Source organism: Diabrotica undecimpunctata, chromosome 8 (genome assembly GCF_040954645.1).
Source record: "Diabrotica undecimpunctata isolate CICGRU chromosome 8, icDiaUnde3, whole genome shotgun sequence".
NCBI classification, from domain to species: Eukaryota; Metazoa; Arthropoda; class Insecta; order Coleoptera; family Chrysomelidae; genus Diabrotica; species Diabrotica undecimpunctata.
The window spans coordinates 44404463-44429144 of NC_092810.1; the positions used below are offsets into that span (position 1 = coordinate 44404463).

Consider the following 24682-nt stretch of genomic DNA (forward strand, 5'->3'; position numbering starts at 1 on the left):
AACGAGGAACAGAAAGGTGAAACCACAAAATTTTTTCAGAGCAGCAGTTTGCAAAATACAGATTGTCTTGATGGTCTCCAACATCACAAGAAGAAGAATTATGTGTAAATGTTGTGCTTCCAAGTATTTCCCTAATTTCTCTGTACAACTGCATGTCTTTTATTAATCTGTTTCATTATTTTGTTAGCAAAGTGGTGTCTTTCATAAATCATTCCCAATTTGACGCGTTTCCTATCTCAGGTAGCTTCAGCTTCCTCCTGGCTGTGTTAATTGTAACTCTGAAATGTAGGGTCTTTCGATATTACTGCCTATTAGTCTCATTTTTCCTATAGTGATCCTTCCAAAAGTTAATTTGTTCCTGTTCTAACTTAACTGCACCGTACTGATGACGACCAAATGATGGTGTTGACCTAGAGCTAACATTGAATCGGAATTGCGAACAATGGAAATGGAATGTTCATAAATCCTATTTTAGATTCTATGTTTTTCTTGGCCTATATAAGATGGGGGGCAGTCTGCACAAGGAATTCCACACATGTCTACTTGCATCATCGCAAAGACGTGCTGATCTGGATACAAGATTGTTAATGACTAAATTAATTTGTGAAGGTGAATGATGAAAGTTAGCATGCAAGAAACAATTGGTATGGGTGGGTTTTCGATAAACAGTTAACGATAAATATGTCAACACAGTTAATAGTTGTCATTATTTTATTTATAAAAGTCTTCAAATTATTTTATCGATATATTTAATATAAACTATAAATAAACAAGAAAACAAAAGAAATATACCACGAATAAGACGACCTAAAAAATCGCAAGACAAATATAGCAGTCATAACTTAAATAAAAACAAAATTTCGTAATATTTCGTTTTTTTAATTTTAAATAGATTTAAATGTAAAATAATGATAATCAAGTCTATTTATATATCGCACCACACTCTATATGTATCGTCAATGTAATATCCATATCCAATTTCCATATTAGTATGGATAACGTAACACTGAATAATGTTATTAATTAGAATTTATATGATAACATTATGAGTATGAAATCGATATCCTTCTCTATCATAGAAAATTACTGCCTCTTACAGAAGACATGTGAGAATATTCCGTTAAGAAATCTTTTGAACCATATACATAATTAATTAGTTTTGTTAATTGAGCTTGAAAATTATTATATTGAAAGGAAAAATTTATCACAAAAATGACTACAGAACTTTACGTAAAAATCAATATAATAAATTCATTTTAAAATGTCTCCTTTTTCTTTGTTCTTCATAATAAGCAAAGTGCAGGTTCAACTTCTTTCTTTTTGTTTTTCATTTGGATCCAGGATTTTTTTCCGGTTGGGGACGGTACTTTTAGTACTCTTGCGCACAGCTGTGCACCAGAGTATTTTGTAACTGACTCTTCTGGCAAGTTATTCAGCTCAATAAGTTGTCAATAACGTTATCATTTTCTTCTATTTCTATCATACTCCTATGCCTCATTAACTGCAATTATTTTACCCAGCTTATATTAATCTCAACTGTACATACTCATCCAATCTTTTTCTGCTGCCTCTACACTGACACTTTTCTTCATCTTAATCTCTTGAACAGCAAATTTATTACATTTTCGTACTTTTTCATATCAATTTTTCTTTTATTTCTTTACTTCCTATTTTAACGAAATATTAACTCATCCAGTCTTTTATGTCCAGTCCTTAATGGATTTCTTCTTCTCTATTTCTACAACCGTGTATCTCATATTTTTAACATTTAATTTCAATTGCACTTCTCATAAAAACAAATTCTTAATACGTACATATTCATAACATTAGACCAAATAATAGATAATTTCTTTTACATTCGTAATCTCTTAGACCATGAAGGATTTTATATTCAATCATATAATTTGATTTTACATCCATACTTTATACTGACACCCCTTCACTTCAGTGTCCATTAAGTGTCCCCCATTTTTCTTAAATAATTTTTTATTCAATTTTACAATTTACATTATTAACTTATGACATTGACTATAATTCACCCATCACTATCACGACCCTCTTAATTATTTACTTACTTTTAACATCAATACTCATAGAAAATTCTCACTTTTTTAAATAAAATTTAAATGATCTTAATTTTACAACAATAAGAACTTAAAATTGCCCTTACACATACAGTGTGTTCATTTTAAAACTTACAATGGGCTATACCTCACGAACAACGTTTCTAGGATAGTAAGGGTGAACTAAAATAACATGAAAGAGAACTTACCCACATCAACCCCCTAGGCCCCACCCACCACAACCAAAAAAGTTTAAATTGCAAACCACTACTTCTGATATATAAAAAAACTATAAAAGACTCTGTAAAAGACTATATATAAAAGACGGTACACAAAAAGCTATCCAATGGTATAAATAATAATAATACAGGGGAAAGCAATATTTGCGAAACTTTGGCTATTGATGACCCTGTATAATTATTGTTTAACAATTATCTTCATCTACTTCCTCTTTATAAGCAATTCTGCTTGTTCATTGGCGGATTAATACCTCTATGCAAGGTTGTCACTGCATATTTTGCGCGGTCGTCCGATACTTCTTCTGCCGATTGGTGACTTATCTCTGGCTATTTTGACGATACGGGTCTTCCCCATTCTGCTTATGTGGTTATTCCATTCTTTTTTCTATTTTGTGTCCATTCATTTATACACAGTATAGGACATTTTCTTCTAATGTCTTCACTTCTCTTTTGATCTCTCAGCGTATTTCCTGTAATTCTTCTCAGTACTCTCATCTCTACCGTTTCCAGTAGACTTTGCGTTGTGGCTGTGTCGGATCTTATTTCTGAGGCATATGCCATTATTGGTCTTACACTGGCTTTATAAATTCTTGATTTTATCTCAGTGTTAATGTATCTGTTTAGCCATATTGTGTTTTACATCTAGTTGGTTCTTTGCTGACTACTATTGTTTTAGTTTTCTGAGATGTGATTGTCATATTAAATTTGTTTGCTGTTATGTTAAATCTGTGGACCAGTCTTTGAAGACTATCTTCATCTTGTTCTATTAATATTGCGTCGTCTGCGTAACAGAGTATTTTGATTTTTTTGTTTCCCATTATGTATTCTCTTTCTTTGTTAACCCTTTTTATGATTTCATCCATGATCAAATTGAAGAGCATGGGGCTCAATGAATCCCCTTGTCTTATTCCACTGTTGAGAGTGTCCAAGAAGACATAAATGGATGGGTGACAAAACGGAAACACGATTAGAACGAACACATTAGTAGATTGGCAGAGGATAGGATAGTACGAATAGCACAAGACAAGTCACCAAATGGACGAAGAAGTATTGGCAGGCCAAGAAAAATATGGTGCCATATTTTAAAAAATTTAGGAGGCTAATATTGAATAAGAAACAGTAGTTAAAGCCCACATACAAGAAGGAAGAAGAAGAATTTTTAATTAAATATACCAATTACAACAGTGTTTTACTTTTATGTTCGAGTTTTTTAATGCAAGTATTATCAAATAAACAATTGAGATATTTCATGTCTCTTAAAATCCACTTTTTTAATACTCACATCAATGTTTTCACCGTAGTTGTAAAACTGTAGATGATGAGTTTCAAGAAAGATTTTATCAGAATATTTCAATACTCGCATAAAGGTACAAGAGTCGTTAAAATGATACTGATAGTTTGTCTTTAAGAAACTCAATTACAAGAGACAAGCTAGAAGCGGTAATTAAACACAGCCAATAATATACCTAATAAAAAGGAGTAACATTTACCCTTGCTGAAAGTTAAACCTTTACGGCTTAAATTATTTAAAGAAAAAAAATTATTTCGCTTTCTAAAATTTGCAAAGCATCATCAGGTCAGTGGTACAAAGTAAATTAAATGCTGAAATTATAAAAAGCCCATATTTGGGTGCTGTCTTATAAGGATATAGATCAAAGAAGTTATAGATCAAAAAAGTTATAGTAATTATGCCAATATTACATGTCTGTGTTTATTAATATGCATAAAATTGCTTTAGCAGACAAAGTAACAACCCACAAATTGGTAAGAGAAAAAATCTGTTGAATTGTAATAAATTAGAAATAAACAAAATACTACTTACATTCCGGTAAAAGAGTTTTTATATAGTGATTGGTAATACATAGTTTAAACTATCCCGTATTGGTGATAATGGGTGATCTTCGGTCAATGTTGTAACTGTCTGGCAACTTAGAAGTTTTTTTAGGGGAGGGATGTTAACAGATAATATAGGAGTAAGGTATATGTTATTGTTTGTTGAAAGAAAAGTGATGTTTTATATTATTTAAATTATTAAAGTTATTTATATTTATTAAAGAGATATATTTTGAAATGTGTGTTAAATTATTGAAAATTTTTATGCAGAAAGAGGACAGTTATATGACAATGAATGAAAGTACTTTTACTATTTTGTGGAATTTCTTTGACTTGTAATTATTCACTTTTAAATAAAAGCATTTGATTTCTGCTAGGCAGAGAATTGTAATGTCAAATGTTAAAATAATAAAACTAAAATACAATTAGGGACAAACAGAACACAATTAACAGGCCAAAACAGACATAAAACTTTAAAAAAGGGGGCTTATAGGCACTACATTACTTGGTACGAGAGGAATTGGGTTTTTTTGTTGTCTACTAGTATTTTAAGAGGTAAATTTGACAAGCTAATGTAGGTTAAAGTGTGACAGTTCTGCATCTATTTCTAAAGTTAACTAGTTTTTGAAGCTAACAGACCTTAGTAGTTAAACAAATAAATGAAATTGAAAATGTACACTAATTATTTATAATATTGGCATACTTTTATTAATCACTAGATGAATTTAATTTAAATTTAAAATTTAAGTGTGACAGTCAAATTCATTGAAATACTTTTATATAACAAAATTTGAAAATTTAAGCTATTTGAGTCATCTTGAATCTCTAAAGTAAATTTTAGGTAATTCTAATGTGAACTTCCTCCTAAGTTGTCAGACAGTTACAACATTGACCGAAGATCACCCATTATCCGCAATACGGGAAAGTTTGAACTATGTATCACCAATCACTATATAAAAACTCTTGTACCGGAATGTAAGTAGTATTTTGTTTATTTCTAATTTATTACAATTCAACAGATTTTTTTTCTTACCAATTTGTGGGTTGTTACTTTGTCTGCTAAAGCAATTTTATGCATATTAATAAACACAGACATATAATATTGGCATAATTACTATAACTTTTTTGATCTATAACTTTTTTGATCTATATCCTTATAAGACAGCACCCTAATATGAGCTTTTTATAATTTTAGCATTTAATTGACCTGATGATGCTTTGTAAATTTTAGAAAGCGAAACCGGTCGTCTTGGGTAGTAAAATTAAATTAATTATAAGTGTCTAATTTATTTCTTTTACCTCTTTTAAAATGGACTCACACAAGCAACACATTCATGATTATTTAAAGAAAGTTTACCAGTTCAAAACAAAATTAAACTGTCTTTCCAGTTTTTCATAAGCAATATATACGTTAATAAAGATATCAACCCTGGAAAGTTTTCAAACTGCCACATTGTTATATTATAAGTACATGACGGATGTGTATAACACTTTCAATGTTTACATATTAAGAAATAGCTAATTTACCCTTTTAGGTTCGTTTAAACTATAATGACATATAACATGTTTGCATGTGATCGCAAATCTTGTGTTTACCCTAATCCGAAGATTAAACTCAGTACGTTACGCGGAAAAGCCGCAGCAGAATCTTATCTATCGAATCCAGGAATTGTCTGCACCATATATTTGTTTTTCGTTTATACCTAAACGCGTAGAATACGACTAATTTCCCGAAATCTCCATCTCTTCATTCGTAGCCGAGTAAGCGGGTGATGCACGCAAGCAACCATAGAAAGTTATCCGATATCAGACTCCACTTCTCTTTCCTCAACATGAGAACGACATGATCTCGTTACTTCAGTGACGGGGGTCTAGTTTATGTAATTACACGAGAAATGTAAAATAATATAGATCTCTTTAAAAAAAATTTATTAATACTTTGAAATTGTTTAAGCGTGCTCAACAGATATTTTTCTCAATGTTTTCGGTTATCAGAGTTGAGATGTTATCATATATTTATATTCCTATTAATTCTTCTATGAATTTTCAACTTGCATGTTGAAAGCTGTTTTATTTGGATATTTTTTTTTCTTAAACCTGTCTGATACAAAGGATTTTTGTTATCACTACGGCTGAATATGTCTGATTGACCTAAAGAAAGCGCTTGACAGAGTAAGACTCAAAGATGTAATCCATCTTCTGCATAATACAGAAGTTTCCCTAATTATTATAAAAACTATGAAAAACATTTACCAAAACAACAAAATGAAAGTCAGAATAAATAAAAAACTTATATAACCTATAGAAATAGGCACCGGAATAGAACAAGGGGATTCATTGGGCCGCATGCTCTTCAATATAATTATGGATAAAATCATCCAAAGCGTTAACAAAGAAAGAGAATACAGAACGAGAAACAAAGAAAAAAAGTATTCTGTTACCAATACGATGCAATATTGATAGCCCAAGATGAAGATAGTCTGCAAAGACTGGTCCACAGATTTAACATAAGACCAAAAGAATTTTATATGACAATCTTATTTCAGAAAACTAAAACAATAGTAGTGTAATGTAAACATAGCAAGGAAGTAAAGAAGGAAAAATTAAGAGGTAATCAGCCTAGTAAAGAGTAATAATTATTTAAGTAATTATTATATATTCCAAATTAATAAAGAATAAATTCGACACAGTTTAACGCATACATTTCAAATTAAAAACAAAACAATTGACCCCGTTTAACACAAGCCTGAATGTTTAAATAATTACGACACTTAGACCTTGTTGGAAATTAATACAAGGTACAAATTGTTAAACAAGTGAGAAGAATTGAGCTGACTAAGAAGTTTTACATAGCGTGATCCAGTTTATCACATGGAATAGATGACATAATCAGCGAAAACGTAAAAAACAAATCTCCACTTCGGACGTGACAAAAAGAATCTAAGGTACGAGTTGGCAATACATAAAAAACAAGCAGAAGTTGGTCAAACGTTCAGTAAGAACTCGGCGCCTGAGAGTGCCCCACGCGAGAGGCGCTGCGAGTGAGCGCGCTATTTAACTCGACGGGATAGTGTGACGTATAAGTGTCGGCAACTGGAGATTCGAAGGTTCGCGATCTCAAATCCCTGTAGGACTGGAGGCGTATTCACTAGCTAGAGCCTAGATACGCGAAGGTAACTAGGATCTATATACTAACCCAAGGTATATCTAATGATACGGAATTTGTCCGACCTTTAATTCCTTGCTTTGTCTCTTCTCGTCTCCCTTCCTATTTAATACATTGTAAACTCGAAATTTGTTTTTGTTATTCCTAGCCGTTACAGGTAGAGACTAGAAGAGATACACATTTCGCTTATGCAGTGCTCCGGCTTCTAACGTAAGCCCATAGCCTCTCACTCTTTGCAGGACCTGAGACCGAGAAGTCCTTAATTCCCTTCCTTCCAAAAAATTCACTACCCTCTTGTAAATCCGCGAGGGCGGAACCAGTCAGTCCAGACTAGTGGAACCAGTAAGCCTTGCCCCGCTCGCAGGGATAAGTATCCCCTAAGAATTGTAGAGGCATTGATAAGGATATTGAGACAGACGTCTTCTACAATGGTGACAGCCTTTATCAGAGTGGAAACAATTCATTAGAGGGGTTTATTAGATTTATTTACAGCTTCAATCCTAAATTACTACAGTTAGCCACCCCAATTTATTAGAGTAGTAAGCAAAGAAAAAACCAGATGTAAAATAGAAATTTATGGCATTAGTATTAAACAAGTAATGTAAATAAAATACATGGCAATTACACTGTCGAGCTATGGAAACCTGGACAAAGAAGTGAGACATCAAGTACAAAAAGCAAATAGACTGGCAGGATGCCTTTATAACACTATATGGAGAAACAGACACAGTAACACTGGGATGAAGTCAAGAATTTATAAAGCCAGTGTAAGACCAATAATCACATATGTCTTAGAAACAAGGCCCGGCACAGCCACAACGCAAAAGCTACTGAAAACGTCAGAGAGGAAAGTACTGAAAAGAATTACAGAAAATACGCTGAGTAATCGAAAGAGAAGAAAAAACATTAGAAGTAAATGTACCGTACAGTGAATAAATGAATGGACAGAAAATAGAAAAAAAAAGAAAGAATAATCACATAAGACCAATATTCACATATAACTCACAAACAAGACCCGACACAGCCTCCACGAAAAGGCTACTGGAATCGGCAGGGATGAAAGTACTAAGAAGAATTACAGGAAATACGCTAAGAGATCGAAAAAAGAAGTAAAGACTTTAGAAGTAAATGTAACGTACAGTAAATAAATGAATGCACAAAAAATGGAAAAAAGGAATGCAATAACCACATATGCAGAATGGAGGAAATCCGTGGCATCAAAATAGCAAGAGATAAGTCAACAATCGGCAAAAGAAGTATCGGACGACCGCGCAGAAGATGGAGTGACAACCTTCCATAGAGGTATTAATCCGCATATGATTAGGCAGAATTGTTTATAAAGAGGAAGAAGAAGACTAAGGCTGAAGCTTATTGTGTTTGTTGCATGTTGTTGTTGCCTACACATAGTCTAGAATTTTGGTATCCTGTAGAAGTTTATACAGGTCTTTTGATTGAAATATCGTAAATATACAAGGGTTTCTGCATATTCCGTGTTTGCAGTTCTCCATTGTAAGTGCCTATTTTATTTAGGAATTCTTTAACTGGCGTACACCCGGTCAATATTCCTGTTATTGTTCTTATTTTATTTTTGCCCATATGAATAAGTTCCCCTGTTCTTTATGTATATGGTCCACCATTGAAGATAATCGCACGTGTTTGTTTTTAAATTCTCTCCTAATATCGCTCATGATTTTTTCTGGTCCACAGCCCTACGTTTTGCAGCCTTTTCTGCTCCCAAGGTCAGAGCTGGTCCCTTTAATTCATTCGAACTTCTTTTATAAAGTTAATCCAGATGAGGTATCCAGACAAGGACAACCTTTCTCTGATGCAGTCCCACACCAGTCTTGACGACAGATTACCGTATTGTACTTTTCTTGCAAGATAATTACCAAATCATCCGCATATCCAACTGTTTTATGACCATTTGGCTTTAGAGTCGCTACTAGTTCATCCTTTGCCAGATTCCTTAGCAATATTTTTGTTTTTGTTTTCAAATAATTACAGTAAGCAATAGACTATTACCATTTAAGTTAGCAAATATTTAAAATAACATTTTACTGGTTGATTTGAGACTAAATTTCGCTTAGGCAAATTCTGAATGGAGATGAGCTACTTATACGAAGTCTATCGTAAAGTTTCGACCCTTCGAAAAAGTTTTTATTATCAGTTTTCAGCAAAATCTTATTCCGAATAAAACTTTTGCCACGAGAGAAACAAAGATTGACACATTTTAAGCTGTATATCGAAGCGGGCACATATGGAAATTTTAATAAAAAACTCTCAAGGACATTATTCGACAGCAGTCAATATGTGATGGGGGTCAGAGGAAGCACGATAGAGGTATAATTTGAAAATCGATAAGTTGATATATGCTGATAGTAAGAAAAATCGCGTAAAAATACCAGCTTTGCAAATAAAAAAAATTGAAACTGTATGTGCCTATACAAAAAAGGGACATAAATTTATTTATTAGCTTAAAAATACTTCGAAATTTCGAAAAAATACAAACGCTTAATCTCGGGAATAAAGAAGAAAAAAGATTTAATTCAGTGTCCTAGGTATTTATATAGTTTGATTTTTTTGATTAAAAGATAATTTATTTCAATATTCGTTCAGATATTTCTTTTCATTTTTTTAGATTAACTTTCAAACCATCACTATTTAATTGTATTTTAAGTTCTTTTAGCGAAGAAGTTTTTCTAATTTTTTTTTATATGAATATAATTTTTTTTTATATTTTTTGTTTGCGTCATCTTCCTTCGATGAAACTAAAACACGACTACTAGCTAATTAATGGCATAGTAAAAAATGTTCAGAAATCAAATAATTATAAAAGCAACCATACATTTGCATTACATCAAAAGTTAAAGAGCTACGGGGCATAAAACAATCAAACTGCAGTAATAACTTGATTAATTAAAATTGAAAAATATATTTCCCATATCATAAAAATCGAGATTCAAATTAGATAAGACTACACTTCATATATGACCAAAAATATGGTTTTCTGTATTATGGCTTCGTGTAACGGATACAGTCCGTCCCAAACTCTTCTTTCAGTGCGTCACTAATTTTGACGTCATATAGGATTTTAAGAAAGTCGAGAATTATTTCATGACATTTTAGTTAAATCTGAGAGTTGCAGGATCGTAATCGGCTAAATGTGAAAAGGTTATTTTTTTTAAATGTGGAGTAAAAACTTCATTTCAAATTTTTTTTTTAATTTACATATTAGAGGTCCCGTCCTGTATAACAATTTTTATTAATTAATAATTTAAAACTTACTTCACGAACGGCAGAAACTAGTAATTAAGTTGTCCCAGCCTCTTTTTCAAATTGAAAATAATTTAATAATTTTAATATTAGTCTTTGTTGGAATGACAGACTAACCTGGAATGACAATTATCATTTTATCAGTTGAGTTGTGAAAGTACTGTCACTAATCTGCGTCAAATTATATTTATGCGCATCATTGATTGAATATCTATTTAGCGTATTCTAAACTCCAACCAATTATACATCCTTAAGTAGAATTCGCTTTAATATGCAAATAACCGTGAACGATACATAATTTTCTAAGTTCTATGTATAATAATCACAGACTCGCGTTTTTCTCTATCACTTCTAGCTTAATGTGTTAGAGAGAATTCGATCAACTGTGACGCACTGAAAAAAGGGTTTTGAGACGAACTATAGATACTTTTCTATGATCGCAATAGTTAATAGGTCCACTTCAAGGAACCAATCCGTATTTATACAATCCATGCTTTGCCCTTAATTCCCTACAGAGAGAAACTATCCCCCTATCTTTATCCAACAAAAAATCTAGTTACCTTTTTCTGTCCCTCCCCGATCAAGTGCAGCCGCGATCAGTACTAGCTTAAGACGCAGAAGAAATGATCCTGGACCGGCTTGACACTGGACTACCACAAATATGATTGGAACAGTTTAAGTTATTGTGGTACTGCGGTGCAAAAGGCAAAAGGACACCACAGCACTATATATTCTCAAATGAATTTCTAACAATATGACAGTATCAGGAAGATAGAATTTGTAGTGAACCGACTTACTCTAGGCGCTATCTTGGATCTGGGTCGGATAATATGAAATATGCTACTGACTGCCAAGGTGTAAGGTATCAAACATTTTGCAAAAACTGTGCAATTTAATCCAAATCTAACCTAAATTTTAGAAAGTGTCAAAGAATTGGAACATATATCGTTTAGGGATTAATCCAAATCCTTGAAAAATTACAAATAATTAAAAAAGAAATGGCAAACCAAAATCTTTTGGTATTGGCATTCTAAGGAACTTACTGAAGAGGTAAAAGACATTAAAAAACAATTGCTGGCAACGTAGTCTACTTTTTAGGCCCAGATAATGCCAAACGTAACGACCTTGTGATTGGATTTAGTCAAAAGCAAGAATTTTTCCAACCAGATGAAAACCTTGAAGTATACTAAGCTTCTCCTATATGTGTGAAATCAACACAATAAACATTTTTTACTTCTAAGGAAACGAGACTAAGTTTTTAAAAACTTAGAAATAAAAAAGTGTAAAATAATCATTGAGCACACTTTTCTTATAAGCTTCCACAGCATAGACATTCCCATGATTTTCTGAACAGAAACACATAAACTTTTAACAAATTGAGTGATGTCTTACTAAAGTAGTAGATCAAAACATCGAAATAACACGTCACACCCCGAGCGAAATAACACAAGCATCCAGCCTCAGTAATTAGATGTAGAATCTTGTATGGAACAAAACGGATAAAATTACTACTAGCACTAAAAACAGCATTTCCAAAAAACACTTTACAATATCAAAAATAAACAAATCACAAAAGATATGGTGTCAAACAATACAATTTATGGAATCCTTAAAGCTCTTGAAAGGACTTTACCTAATAGCAAATTTCTAGCAATATGCACTGATTCTCTTTCTTCAATTCAGTCCAATACTAACGTATACTTATTAAATCCGATAGTCCAAAAAATTTACCATATCTGTCACCAACATCACACCAGAAGAACATCAATAACCATTCTTTGGACCCCATCTCATGTGGGGATCAGTGGAAATGAATCCGCAGATATCGCAGCAAGAAAGGCAAGCTGTTCTGACTTTCACCTAGAAAAAATTTAACTTCATCACGACCTAACAGCAATCATAAAACAAAAAACTCTGAAAACATGGCAAACTCACTGGAATGTACCAAACACAAAACTACGTATGATCCAACCTACTGTTTAATCTCATAAAGGCGCGTACATATCTAGCGAATGCATGTGACTGAAGCCCTTTGACCTAATTGATTCGATGTTTTCGGTGTTCGATGAAAAATTTGATCTTTTGTCCAAATTACAGTAAACGAATTCGTTTGCAGTCATTCGTTTAGTTTCGCGGGTATTTTTGGGAAATCGTGGCAGTTATGTAAATTGTAAAAATGACATCAAATGAGAATATAATTATTGCAAATGCATGGTATATTATTATTAGTTATGCGGAGACCAAAGAAGTGAAAGACCTCTGCAAAAAACGACGAAAACGGCGCTGGTGGATAACATCATTGTTCAAAAGAAGAAATCGGTATAAAGGGGTAGACTTATTAAAGATCTAAAAGCTAAAATGGAAAATGAGCTTTTCAAAATTTTTATAAAATGAAGGCTACTGATTTTGAATGGTTAATAAATGAAATTAGTCCAAAACTCGCGAAAAAAGATATTGCCAAGTTTAGAAAAGCGATACCGTCAACAGAAAGGTTAATGTTAACCTTACGATATTTAGCTACTGGTGACTGATATACAAGTCTTAAGTACTGGATTCCCGCTCTCAATGTAAACCAATAAGTTTTAAACAAAAAAAAAATCAGTCCACTTGATAATTGCAAATTGGAGAATCAAAATAAAATCGGGGTATTGTTCGACAATTTCACTCGAAAGCCTACACACTAAACACGACCAAAATGATTCCTTCTTCAATTTTTTTTGATTTATTGCTCAGTGAGCGAACTCAAACATGCGTTTGCTATCGTTTGTTGGGACATACACATTTACCGAAGGCATTTGGTCGCAAGGCTTTGGTCATATGCGTTCGCCAAATTTCTACGCACCTTAAGATACCACACCTGCCTCACTCACGGATACCTCATAACTTCCGAAACTTGCAAACATTGTGATTTTTATCGCCTTATAGTAGAACATTTACTCATAGAGTGTAGTTATTATAGATTTTCTAGACTAGCATATAATATAAATGATAACATCAAGCAGACACTTAGTTCTCCAAATGTGTATAGTGCTATAATTGACTTTATAAAAGATTGCAGATTATAATTATCTTTTATAACAAATATTGTAAAAAAATATTGTAATATTGTTCGTTAAAAAACAAATATTGCAATTGATTACAGTGATTTGTGATGTAAGAGACTATATTTAAATAACTCTAATGTGACTTACTGTATTTAACCTAAATGAAATATAACAGACGTTTTGTACTTGTATCAATAGCCATAGCTGTCGAGACACGTTAATTTCAATAAAAATAATAATTATAATACTACAATTATCCACAAACTATTCAAACACGAATTGACACAGTCCATATTGAAAAAAAAACTGTTCCAACGAAAATATTAAACAACCATCGCATTGATGCAGAATAAAAATTAAATTAGATACATTATATCTCTGTGGAGAAGTCTCAAAGAAAAAGAAAATGAAAAAATGTTTGCAAAAAATATACAAACTGAAAGTTCACTCAGATGGTATTGTTTTTATCTCCCCAATAATGTTTGCTCAATGAATCCTTCAACTAGTACTTAAATACTACTAGCACCTGATTAAAATCCTTTCAAAACTTGTTATTTTCCTGTCAGATAAGCCCTTAGAGCATATTTTACTGTTTTGCTAACAATGATCATGTAAAATTACTTTTACATATTTTTTAAATAGTCTCTCAAATTTTTGCTAAAGCTTAGTGTTACCTTTTTTACCAAGTAGTACACCCAGATTAAGCAGACGGTAACGTCTCCCCTGACCCGCGTCCCTGTTGTCATCCTTTCTCTCTCCCTCCAATCCCCCAGTCCTTCACCCGTCTTCAACGCTCCTCCTCGGTCCTAAAACAAACTTCTTGCCGCCTCTTGGGATCACATTACTCCGATACCTGCCAGAAATTATACGCTCACGATACAAGATCTCTGTTTATACAACGCAGGAGCCTAGAAGGACTAAATGCTATTATCCATTTACATATTAAATGCCTCCTGTGGGTAAGCAAAGCAGTGGCTTGAGGTGCGCCCGGCGAATTTATTAGCCAAACGGGGACGCTAACTTTCGATGATAACGGGGATGATGAACTGTGGAAAAGTCAGTTGTTGAAAGAAAAAGTAACTGCCGAGCCACCGGCTTTTATCTCCTTCTTTTATCGTTCTTTAATTACTTCATCCGGATGAAATTTACAAAAAGATGTACAGTATCTTCAAGTTTTATGAACACTACCACATTACTACTATCAAATAATGACTAATAAAAGACATTAGTGTAGAAAAAGTTGAATTTATTACAGTTAGTTTAATAATTGCTTCATTTTTAACTTTAAAAATAAAATATTGATAAATATTGACTTATTTAACGCTATAAAGCATGACTGATTAAGGATAAACAGTTTTATGTGAACTAGTCATAAGACGGGTCTCCACCAAAGGAAAATTGGCAACTTTCGTGTTGTCAACATGCGTTGGTGACAAAAGTTTCCGAAATATGTTAATGTTGCCAACAAAAATTGCAAACAAATGTTGAGAACCTTGTTTCTCTTTTTGGCGGTAACATCAAACGAATGCGCGTGTTGTCGACATTTTAACGGCTTTGTGGGGACGGTCGCTCAGTTGGAAACATAAGTTGTAAACAGAAACATGTCTGTAGTAATAACGTGGACAAATGAACTTATTGATACCTTAATTGATTTATATCACACCCAAAGTGTACTATGGAATCCAAAAGACGTAAATTATAAAAATAAAAATACGAAAAAGGATGCCTGGAAAACCATCAGTGATGTGATGGGGCTACACGAACTTGAAATACAAAGGAAAATAAAAAATTTGACGGCACAGTTTTTCAGAGAGAAGAAGAAATTAAAAGAAGAAAATAAATCGGGTTCAGCTACTTCTGATACCACAAAGTGGTTTGCGTACCAACGACTTCTATTTTTATCAGACAAAAATGAACCTAAGTTATGCCTTGAAAAGGGATTAAATGAAAAACATGTAAGTATGCAACAATATTGTATTTATTTTACGATTTATCAGCTATGAATAACGACGATTGAAAGAGGATCATAACGTATCATATTCTAGTAATTTAGCAGTTAGTAGAAAGTTAGTTAACTTCTAACTTCATAAAATTAATATTATTAATGCATGAATTAATTTTCTTGCTGTATGTTTCGTTACTTTATATAATTTGTTAATAGTCATTTTGCCAAGGAATGTTCCCTTGGTCGGTCATAAAAAACTCTGCAAATTCTTGTCTCACATCTTTCGCAGCACTACTTGATTTCCGAGCTCTCTTATCGAAACTATGGAATGGCATATTGTTTTGCATCTCGTTCCTCCAAGCTCCAGAAATAATATTACCACTGTCTTTGTCTTCAGAATCGAAAGTTCCAGGTGAAGTGTAGGTAATCCTTGATTTTTTTTTCTTAAATAATTATGTAAACAAATACAAGCAGTCACAATTGTCTCCGCTTTCGTTGGTTCAAGTAACATTATTTTTCTGAAAACTCGAAATCGTGCAGATAATATTCCGAACACATTCTCTGATACCCTTCGCGCTCTTGATAGTCTATAATTAAATATTCTTCCCTGTGATCCTTTTTCTTGGGTACCTGGATAAGGTTTCATCAAATTTGGTGACAATGGAAAAGCATCGTCACCCAGAAAAACATAAGGAACAGCCATGGCTCTACCAGGAAGCTTTTCATTATTAGGTAGATTAAGTTTACATTCGGACAACATTCTTTTGAACTGGGTATTTTCGTAAACACCACCATCCGATATGCGTCCCTGGCAGCCAACATTCATATACAACACTTCGTAATTTGCATTAGCAACAATAAAAAGCACAATGCTAAAAAACGATTTGTAATTAAAGTAATTGCTTCCCCTGTGTTCTGGTGATTGAATCATAATATGTTTTCCGTCCATAACTCTTGTACATTGTGGAAAATTCCATAGATTATTAAACTGTGTTGCCACTACTTTCCACTCTTCAGCAGTTCCAGGCATCTATAAAAAAATATATTTTTAGGATTCTGGGTCGGAAGAAGTTGAGGCAGAAATCTCCCAAAATCAAAATCTGTTACCAAATAAGGGAAATACAAGTAATACAATAGTCCCACCATCAACGGATTCAGAACCACCGAATTCACAACCAGGTCCGTCCACAGCGCCTTGTATTGGGAAAAAAACTAAATGTTCAAAAAGGAAGGTTTCAACTGGTGACCAAAGGCAAGAGGAAGCTTACAACGTATTGAAAGAACTTCAAGCTAAGAAAAATCGCCATAAATACAGTGTCTTTGGGGAGCATGTTGCAATGAAAATGGAAGCTTTAAAATCAAGTTATGCTCAAAATGTGGTGGAGCATGAAATATCAATTATTTTGTTTCAATCAAGTATCGGAAAATATGACTATCCTGCTACTGGACATTCTGGACAAATGACTCCAATTTCAACACATTCATCAAGTTCCAGTTTTCCCATACATCCACCTCTTTCATCACCAGATGACACATCATCACTCACATCACACTACAATCAACTACTATCACCACAATATGTATCATCCCCTTCACCACAATACATACCACAAGTGACAGAATCTCAAACAGTACCTGAACTACGCTCGCCACAATATGCATTACCATCTTCATCACAATACATCCCACAACAAACACAGGATATACCACTCACAGATTCACAAACAGAACAGGAAACAAGTTTGGCTGCATCTAGTATTCTGCTGGAAGCTATAAATACTGCTAATATATTAGACTAATAATGTGTACCCAATGATGTTTCATATGATTTGCATTAAAACAGTTTCTTAAATAAAAACTTTCTAAATGCGTTTTCAGTTATTTTTGGAAACGAATCGAACCTGACCCCAGGGAACAAAAATTGAATATTTTACCAAACTTGCTCTGCTAAAGAAACCGTCAAAAATATTATAATAATAATACACTTACTTTTATTTGATCGCCAAGAACTTCACATATTGCTATACATACTTCTGGTACAATTTTTGAAATCGCTTGCTTTGAAATCCTAAATAAATGCATTAATGAGGTGTAGGAATCTCCGGTAGCCAAAAAATCTTATTGTAATTAGTAGGCGTTCGGTAGGTGTGATGGTTTTTCTAAAATTAGTGTCATTTTTTGTAATTTTTGGTCCAACAAGATTGAGCAACCACTCAAAATCGGAATCAGTCATACGGAGAAAGTTTCTTATTTGTCCGTCTTCAATACGTCCTGCTAACAAATCATCTTTTCTCAAAGCATTTATTAACTCAATTCCTCCATGTGTGTTTCTTCCTATGAGGCTTGGTCGTACCCAATATTTATGTTTTCGTTTCTTTTTTTTACTCAAAATAATAAATGATGCAGCTGCTAAGATAATATCGTCATCAATCGACCCCATTTTGTCAACACAATAATCTTGATGGAGACTGCCAGTTGCCAACTAACATGTTTCCTAAATTATTGTTGACAACTTTATGTTTAGATGTGGACAACGATAAAAAACAAAAGTTGGTGACTTCGGAAGAGTTGCAAACACAAAAGTTGCCAACTTTTCAGTGGATACGCGCCTTTAAACTTCATCAGAAAATAAACCTGTAGATAATATCTTATATGTGTGTTCATTCTTGAATGCCATAAAATACACGTAAAATTGTTGGTTCTAATATGCAGAGTTATACTATATTCATAGCCTTATTTATAAATCAATTAAACTCTATATAACTTCCTAATTTCCTATTTGATTTGAGGTTTTTCCGCTCTGTACATCTTAAAGTTAAATTAAAGGGGCCCAGACCTATAATTTGGTATTAATCCAGTCTTGGGGATAGGTTCTAACTATCGAATTCCAGAAAGTGCTTAAGGAAATTAAGCAGGCATGCCAACTGGCACGTGCGTCACCGCTATCACCCTTTTCAAATCGAATTCGACCTTTTCCGACTAATTAGTCTGAATGTCCCTCGGTTTCTACCTTAACTGAGTCCATCCATTACACTTTTAAAAGTGTCACAAGATATTTGGAAGTTCATTTAACAGAAGATACTTCTTTTTAAGGTATACATTCAAGCGATAATCAATTGAAGACTTATTTCTGATAATAACCTCAACAAAAATTATTTTCCTTATAATTCTTGTAATATTTACAGTTGTTTTGATGGGTAAAAAACAATAATTAAATAAGTTTTATTTATTTTTATTAAAAAATAAAACAAGAAAATATAATTTCGAATTTCGAATTTTCGAATTTTAGCTTTAATGAAAAGATGTGACCGGAAAATAAGCTGAACCTATCAGTCATAGACTACAAACTTATGGGACAATTTTAGGAAATCATTTGACCCAACATGAATTACATATAAATCAATACTTCAATATGTAATACCAACTTAAGAAACTATGCCGCCCATTCTTATCGGTTCCGGCAAATAGCTACATGGAAGGTACAGTCTCGAAGCTACTAGACTTTATAAAAAGGGTCAGGCTAGAGAATGTTATCTAGGACTAGAGGACCACAATAGATCTGAAAAGGTCGCAGTGGAATAGGCCGAAGGGCCACCTCTCTCAATCTAATCTAATCTATCGGTTCTGCTAGAGCCAAAATTTACGGCGTTGCAAAAAAATAAATCTATATGTAGATTTGAAAAAGTTTTTCGAAAATTTAAAAAAATTGTCTGCTCCTGGTAACAATATTTTTGTACGGCATTAGGTCGCAAATCGTTATTTTTGTATTATCTCTGTCTCTTTAGTCCCGACCACCCAGAGGGAGTATAGTGATCATCGTGATGTCGTGTATTCGTGGAAAGGCATTCTTCGTATATCCTGGACCGAACATGTCACCAACATAGAGGTACTCCAAAGAATCAGAAAGGAGAAAGAAATCGTGAGTACAATCAAACAAAGAAAGCTTGAATATCTAGGCCACATATTGAGACACGATAAGTACCATCTACTGCAATTGATTGTCCAAAGGAAAGTAGACAGTAAGCGAGGGCCAGGCAGAAGAAGACACTCGTGGCTCCAAAATCTGCGAAAGTATTTCGGGCTCACATCGGTCGAATTATTCAGAAGCACCGCAAACAAGATCAGAATTATTGCCATGTTGACAGCCAATGTTCGCAACGGACAGGGCACTTGAAGAAGAAGGGCTTAACGAGTCACCCTGTCTGAGTCCGCTTCGTACTGGTATACACTGTGTGAAGTAAACATAATTGGCATTATAGTTCTAAAATGGCTCTTTTATTTCCCAATAAATGTGTTTAAGCTAGTCCAGAGATTTCAATGTTATACCTTGCCAGCTCTCTTTTAATCTTTAAAAGCTTACCTAAGATTGTCTTTAGCCCTTGAACGTTCCATGTACCAACATAAATTAAATTACTGGCTTTTAATTTTACTATCAAAGATATCTTAATTTTATTTACTGTCGCTACAAATAGCATGCTTATATCAATACCATACCAATATCGCAAGTTTTTCAACCACGAAGTCTTTCTTCGTCCTGGATTGCGTTTGCCTGCTATTTTTTCCTTGCAGAAAATTTTGTAGCAACGTATATTTGGAGAGACTTATTACATGTCTAAAGTACTCTAGCTTGCTCATCTTAATGCTTCTTATAATCACAATAGTCTTTAAAGTATAAAAAATTTGATTAACTTGCTTAAGCTTGCTCATGTATATTCTTGATCCCACCAAGTGGTGGTCTGGTCCATAGGTGGCTCATCTATGATTTCTGCTGACATAATACCGAACTACCTACTAAGAGTTGAGTTAATATCAACTTTAGACATTGATCCAAAAAAATTTATTTAGGTTCGCGAAGCACGTAGTCTCATACTGTAATCAATTATTTACAACGATTTGGTTTTGACTGTTTTTAAGTACTTTTTTTGTTCTTGGCAATCGGGCTAAGTGCCCATCCAGCCAGCAGCAAATGTGTAATAACGTTCACTTAAATTACCGTATTCTAACTAAACTAAATGCACTACAATTCTGGAAATTAAAAGAAGACTACGATGGGAGAGGAACTAGGATTACTTTTCGCACCTAGGGGTCATTCAAGGTGACTCACAGACAGAAAGTGTAGACCACGGAAAGTATAGGTAAAAAGGTAAAATATTTGGCGATTCAACAGAGGTAAAGAGCTTAACACCTACACTAAAGTTTTAAGTTACACATTTTAATAAACTTGGTCACAATATCATTTCTTGTAAAATCAAACTCTTGGTCCCACAAATCTGTCGGAATACTTGGATGTAATAGTGTATATCGTGTGAGGTTATTAGAGCAATAGTTTTTCCAATGCAATTCACGTTTTGCCTTAAAATTACTCTTAGATATCATTAAATATTCTTGACCACCTAAATTGTTGTTGATATGCTCTCCAGTTGTAAAGCTTTCTTTGGCTAAGGAGTCTGCAACTTCATTGCCTCGAAGTCCTATATGAGCTTTTACCCAAGTGAATTTTAATTCGTATTGACTTTTTTTTAATTTATGAATTCTTGCTTTTAATTCTCTAATAAACGGATTTGTATCAGTAGCCATCACATTAATTGGGTTAGCGATGCATTTAGATTTTAAGTACTATTAAACAATTTTAACTGATACAAATCATTTATTCAATCTTATGCTACAAGTCAAGAGTAACGGTATGCGGAAAACTACAAAATTAATCTGAAGAATCTCGCGATATATATAGAAACATATTATAAATGTCTTTCGACGTTATTCGCTTTTATATTCCAATTTTTAACTCTGCCAAGTGTTCGCGTGTTATTTTTTCCGATTATCTGCGCTAAAACTCGACGTTCATGAATAACCCAAAGCAGGTAAAACGGTTTTCCCGAATGCATAACAGTTCGGGAATATTTCATTATAAATCTGAAGTAGTGCTTTCTAGCATATTTGAGATTATTAGCGCTATTAAATAGTTAAACCTTCTGGAATCCTAAATGAAAACGACGAAACACTAGAGACGGTTTAAAATTATCGTTTCTCTTAGGTACCTACCGAGTTATATTGGCGGTAATGTTTTATGTAGTTCGTAGAAGTAATCACTAATTTATGTCGCTTCTATAGGTAAAACGATGTACATTGTTCTTATTAACATGATTATTCTCATTATTTTTTGGCTCAGTTCTGTACAAGAATTTATAAAAGTAATATGACTACCTAGACAAACTTATATATATATATATATATATATATATATATATATATATATATATATATATATATATATATATATAACAAATACAATATAACATAAAACATAAATGAGTAAGCTTTAAGGTCGACTCACACACACTGGTCACGTGACCGTAACGGGACAGTGTCGTATCACTGTTTCGCCGCCTCGTAATTTCGACTGTTTCGCTTCGTGTTCACAGCATAGTGCATGGTAATGAAGGTTATCAGAATGGCGGTGTTCTTAGACAGCGAACTATTGATCATTGTTGAGATCTTAGATGAAGAAGAACAACAGCAAAAGGCAACACATACTACAAATAAACGCGTGTGGGTTCATTAAGCTTGGAAGAATAGAGCAACCGAAGGAAAAATTTTAACTTCATATAAAGTCCACAAGAAAAATAAAATTCCTGTAATGAGCTGTACAAAATCCTTTATAAAAGGAATTTAATTTAATATCCCTTTCGGGCTACACTACAGAATGTTTTCCAACTAAAAAGCCCATCATCAGTATTTTGTTACTAGATGCACACGAGTCAAGTCACTAAAGACCTGGATAAAACCCTTTAGACGCTACAAAATTTAATATGTCTTACATTTTATTTAAAAATATGTTGTGATGTTTGAGTATTTCTCAGATAACCTGCAAAACAACGTAAGACTCCCACTAGGGGTTGCTGCTCAGACGATATCAGAATGGGTTCTAGATGGCAACTAATTGCCAGTGGAAGTCTAACGTTGCCATGCAGGTTATCTGAGAAATTTAACAATAAAACACTGAAAACATTGCTTTCAAAACTTCCACAAAATTTATTTTAAATTCTTATCACTACAGCTGTTTCGGCTGATTGCCTTTCTCAAGTGATCTGTTTTTGGCATGGGTTTACACTTTATAGTCTCTAATGAAATAGGTTGAGGAGGGGAGAACTATTTGTCTTAAGCTGGTCATTCAGAATTATATCTGTGTTTTTTAATTTGTTGATTTCCATAGATTCTAACAAAGATAGCTTAAGGCCTTTATTTTGAATGTGAAGAATTTTAAATTAGTCATTAAAAGAATGATTATGATCTAGAAGGTGAAGTGCGTATGTAGAATCTGTTTTTATATTATTGAAAGCCTTTTATAATCTGCTATTCGTTTATTAAAATTTCTACTAGTTTGACCAATGTAAGTTTTTGGACAGTCGCCACATTTAAGTTTGTACGCACCACTGTGTAAGTGTTTTTTATATTGGCTCTTGTTGTTTTTTAATATATTTGCCTAGATTGTTATTTGTTCTGAAAGCTGGTGTTATTCCTTTCTTTTTTATGTGTTTGGCTATTTTTGTTGATATTTTGCCTGTATATGTAATCGAGCAGAAGGTATTGGGTTTTTTTCTCTGGTGGTGAAAACAATAAGTTCAGGGCTTTGTTGTGTAGTTTTTAATTTTAATAATTGTTTGTTCGTTGTATCCATTGTTTACTGCAATTTGCCTAATGATAATTTTGTCTCAAAATTGTATTTTGACATCGGAATTTCTGTTAATCTATGTAACATACTATGATAGGCTGCCAGTTTATGTTGTGTGGGATGCATAAAATGAATTTCCATCAAGTAACGGTGGAATCCATCAATTATCTGAGAAATACTCAAACATCACAACATTTTTTTAAAATAAAATAAAAGAAATATTAAATTTTGTACCATCTAAAGGGTTTTTACTCGGGTATTTAGTGGCTTGACTCATGTGCACCTAGTAACAAAACACTGATGATGGGCTTTTTAGCCCGAAAATGTTCTGTGATGTATCCCGAAAGGGATTTTAAGTTATATACCTTTTCAAAAGGATTTAAAATAGACTTTTATATAAAAAGTTGACGGACGACGGGGACAAGTTTTTTGAATATTTTAGACAACTTTAATTAGCCCGCTCATTTTAATGAGTGGACCAACCTGACCTATACTATGGAGAAACTTAATCACGAGAAATGGACTGTGTAACGAGAGGAGAATATTTGTTGTGACTTTGAAAAGTCTTGGTTATTTAATGGACGCGCTATTTAAAGAGTCGTGTTTTTTTCGTCGATTAGAACCAAAGCCCCCATTCAAGCTTCGTTGTCATCAGTTTCTTGTTAAGCGAGCTTTCGGTATGACAATCAATGAGACTTAAGACTTAAACACACGCGCAGACATTGTCGAACGTTGCGATTTATTTTCCAAACTGAGTTTGTACATCGCGATCCGATGTTCGCTTAAAAATTGTGGGTGGAACCTATCAAGAAAAATTGACGGAAGAAAGCTTGAAAGTTTTCTTGAGTAACATTGTTTGAAAGAAGGTCTTTCAAATAGTGCATAATTTTTTATTTAATAAAATCAATTAATAACATTGTTTATCCATCATCCAATGTACTTGACTTGAAGATGTATTTGTAAATAAATAAATATTACCTTTAAGTAATAAGAAACTCAGTTAATAGGTTTATTGAAAACTTGAGAGTTTCATATATTTATTTTGTTAATGTTTTAGTGCTAGTGTACATATAAAATTTTAACGTCCTATATATTATACGCCCTAGTTTTATGATAAAATAAATCGTAAAAAAAAGTAACTCGCCGTAACTTCTCGACTAATTTTATAAAATACCAAAAGACATAAATAAAAACTTACCAGCTACAGTGACATTATGCGTTTCGGAGGCGAGTCTAAACGCTGGAGCTTCGCTGGAAATCTCGCAGCGATATGCTCCCGAGCTGTGTATCCTGGATAAGCCGCTCAGTGTTATTTTGCACCTTACTTGACTGCAGTCTGTTTCAGATGACCTTACTTGTACGCCCGGCACAGGAAACAGCAGGGTCTTTTGTTGGCCTCTCGGCATGTACCTGGAAAAGGGAGTAAAATCAGATAATTAACTTTTTC

General features: G+C 33.3%; 1 protein-coding gene across 1 annotated transcript in view; it reads right to left on the reverse strand.

The window, feature by feature from the left end:
- LOC140448794 (uncharacterized) overlaps positions 1-24682 on the reverse strand; it is an 853042-nt gene that overhangs the window by 120583 nt on the left and 707777 nt on the right. The window contains exon 6 of the mRNA XM_072541909.1: positions 24434-24645. Within this exon, the coding sequence (XP_072398010.1) occupies positions 24434-24645 (212 nt within the window). The remainder of the gene's footprint in view (positions 1-24433; positions 24646-24682) is intronic.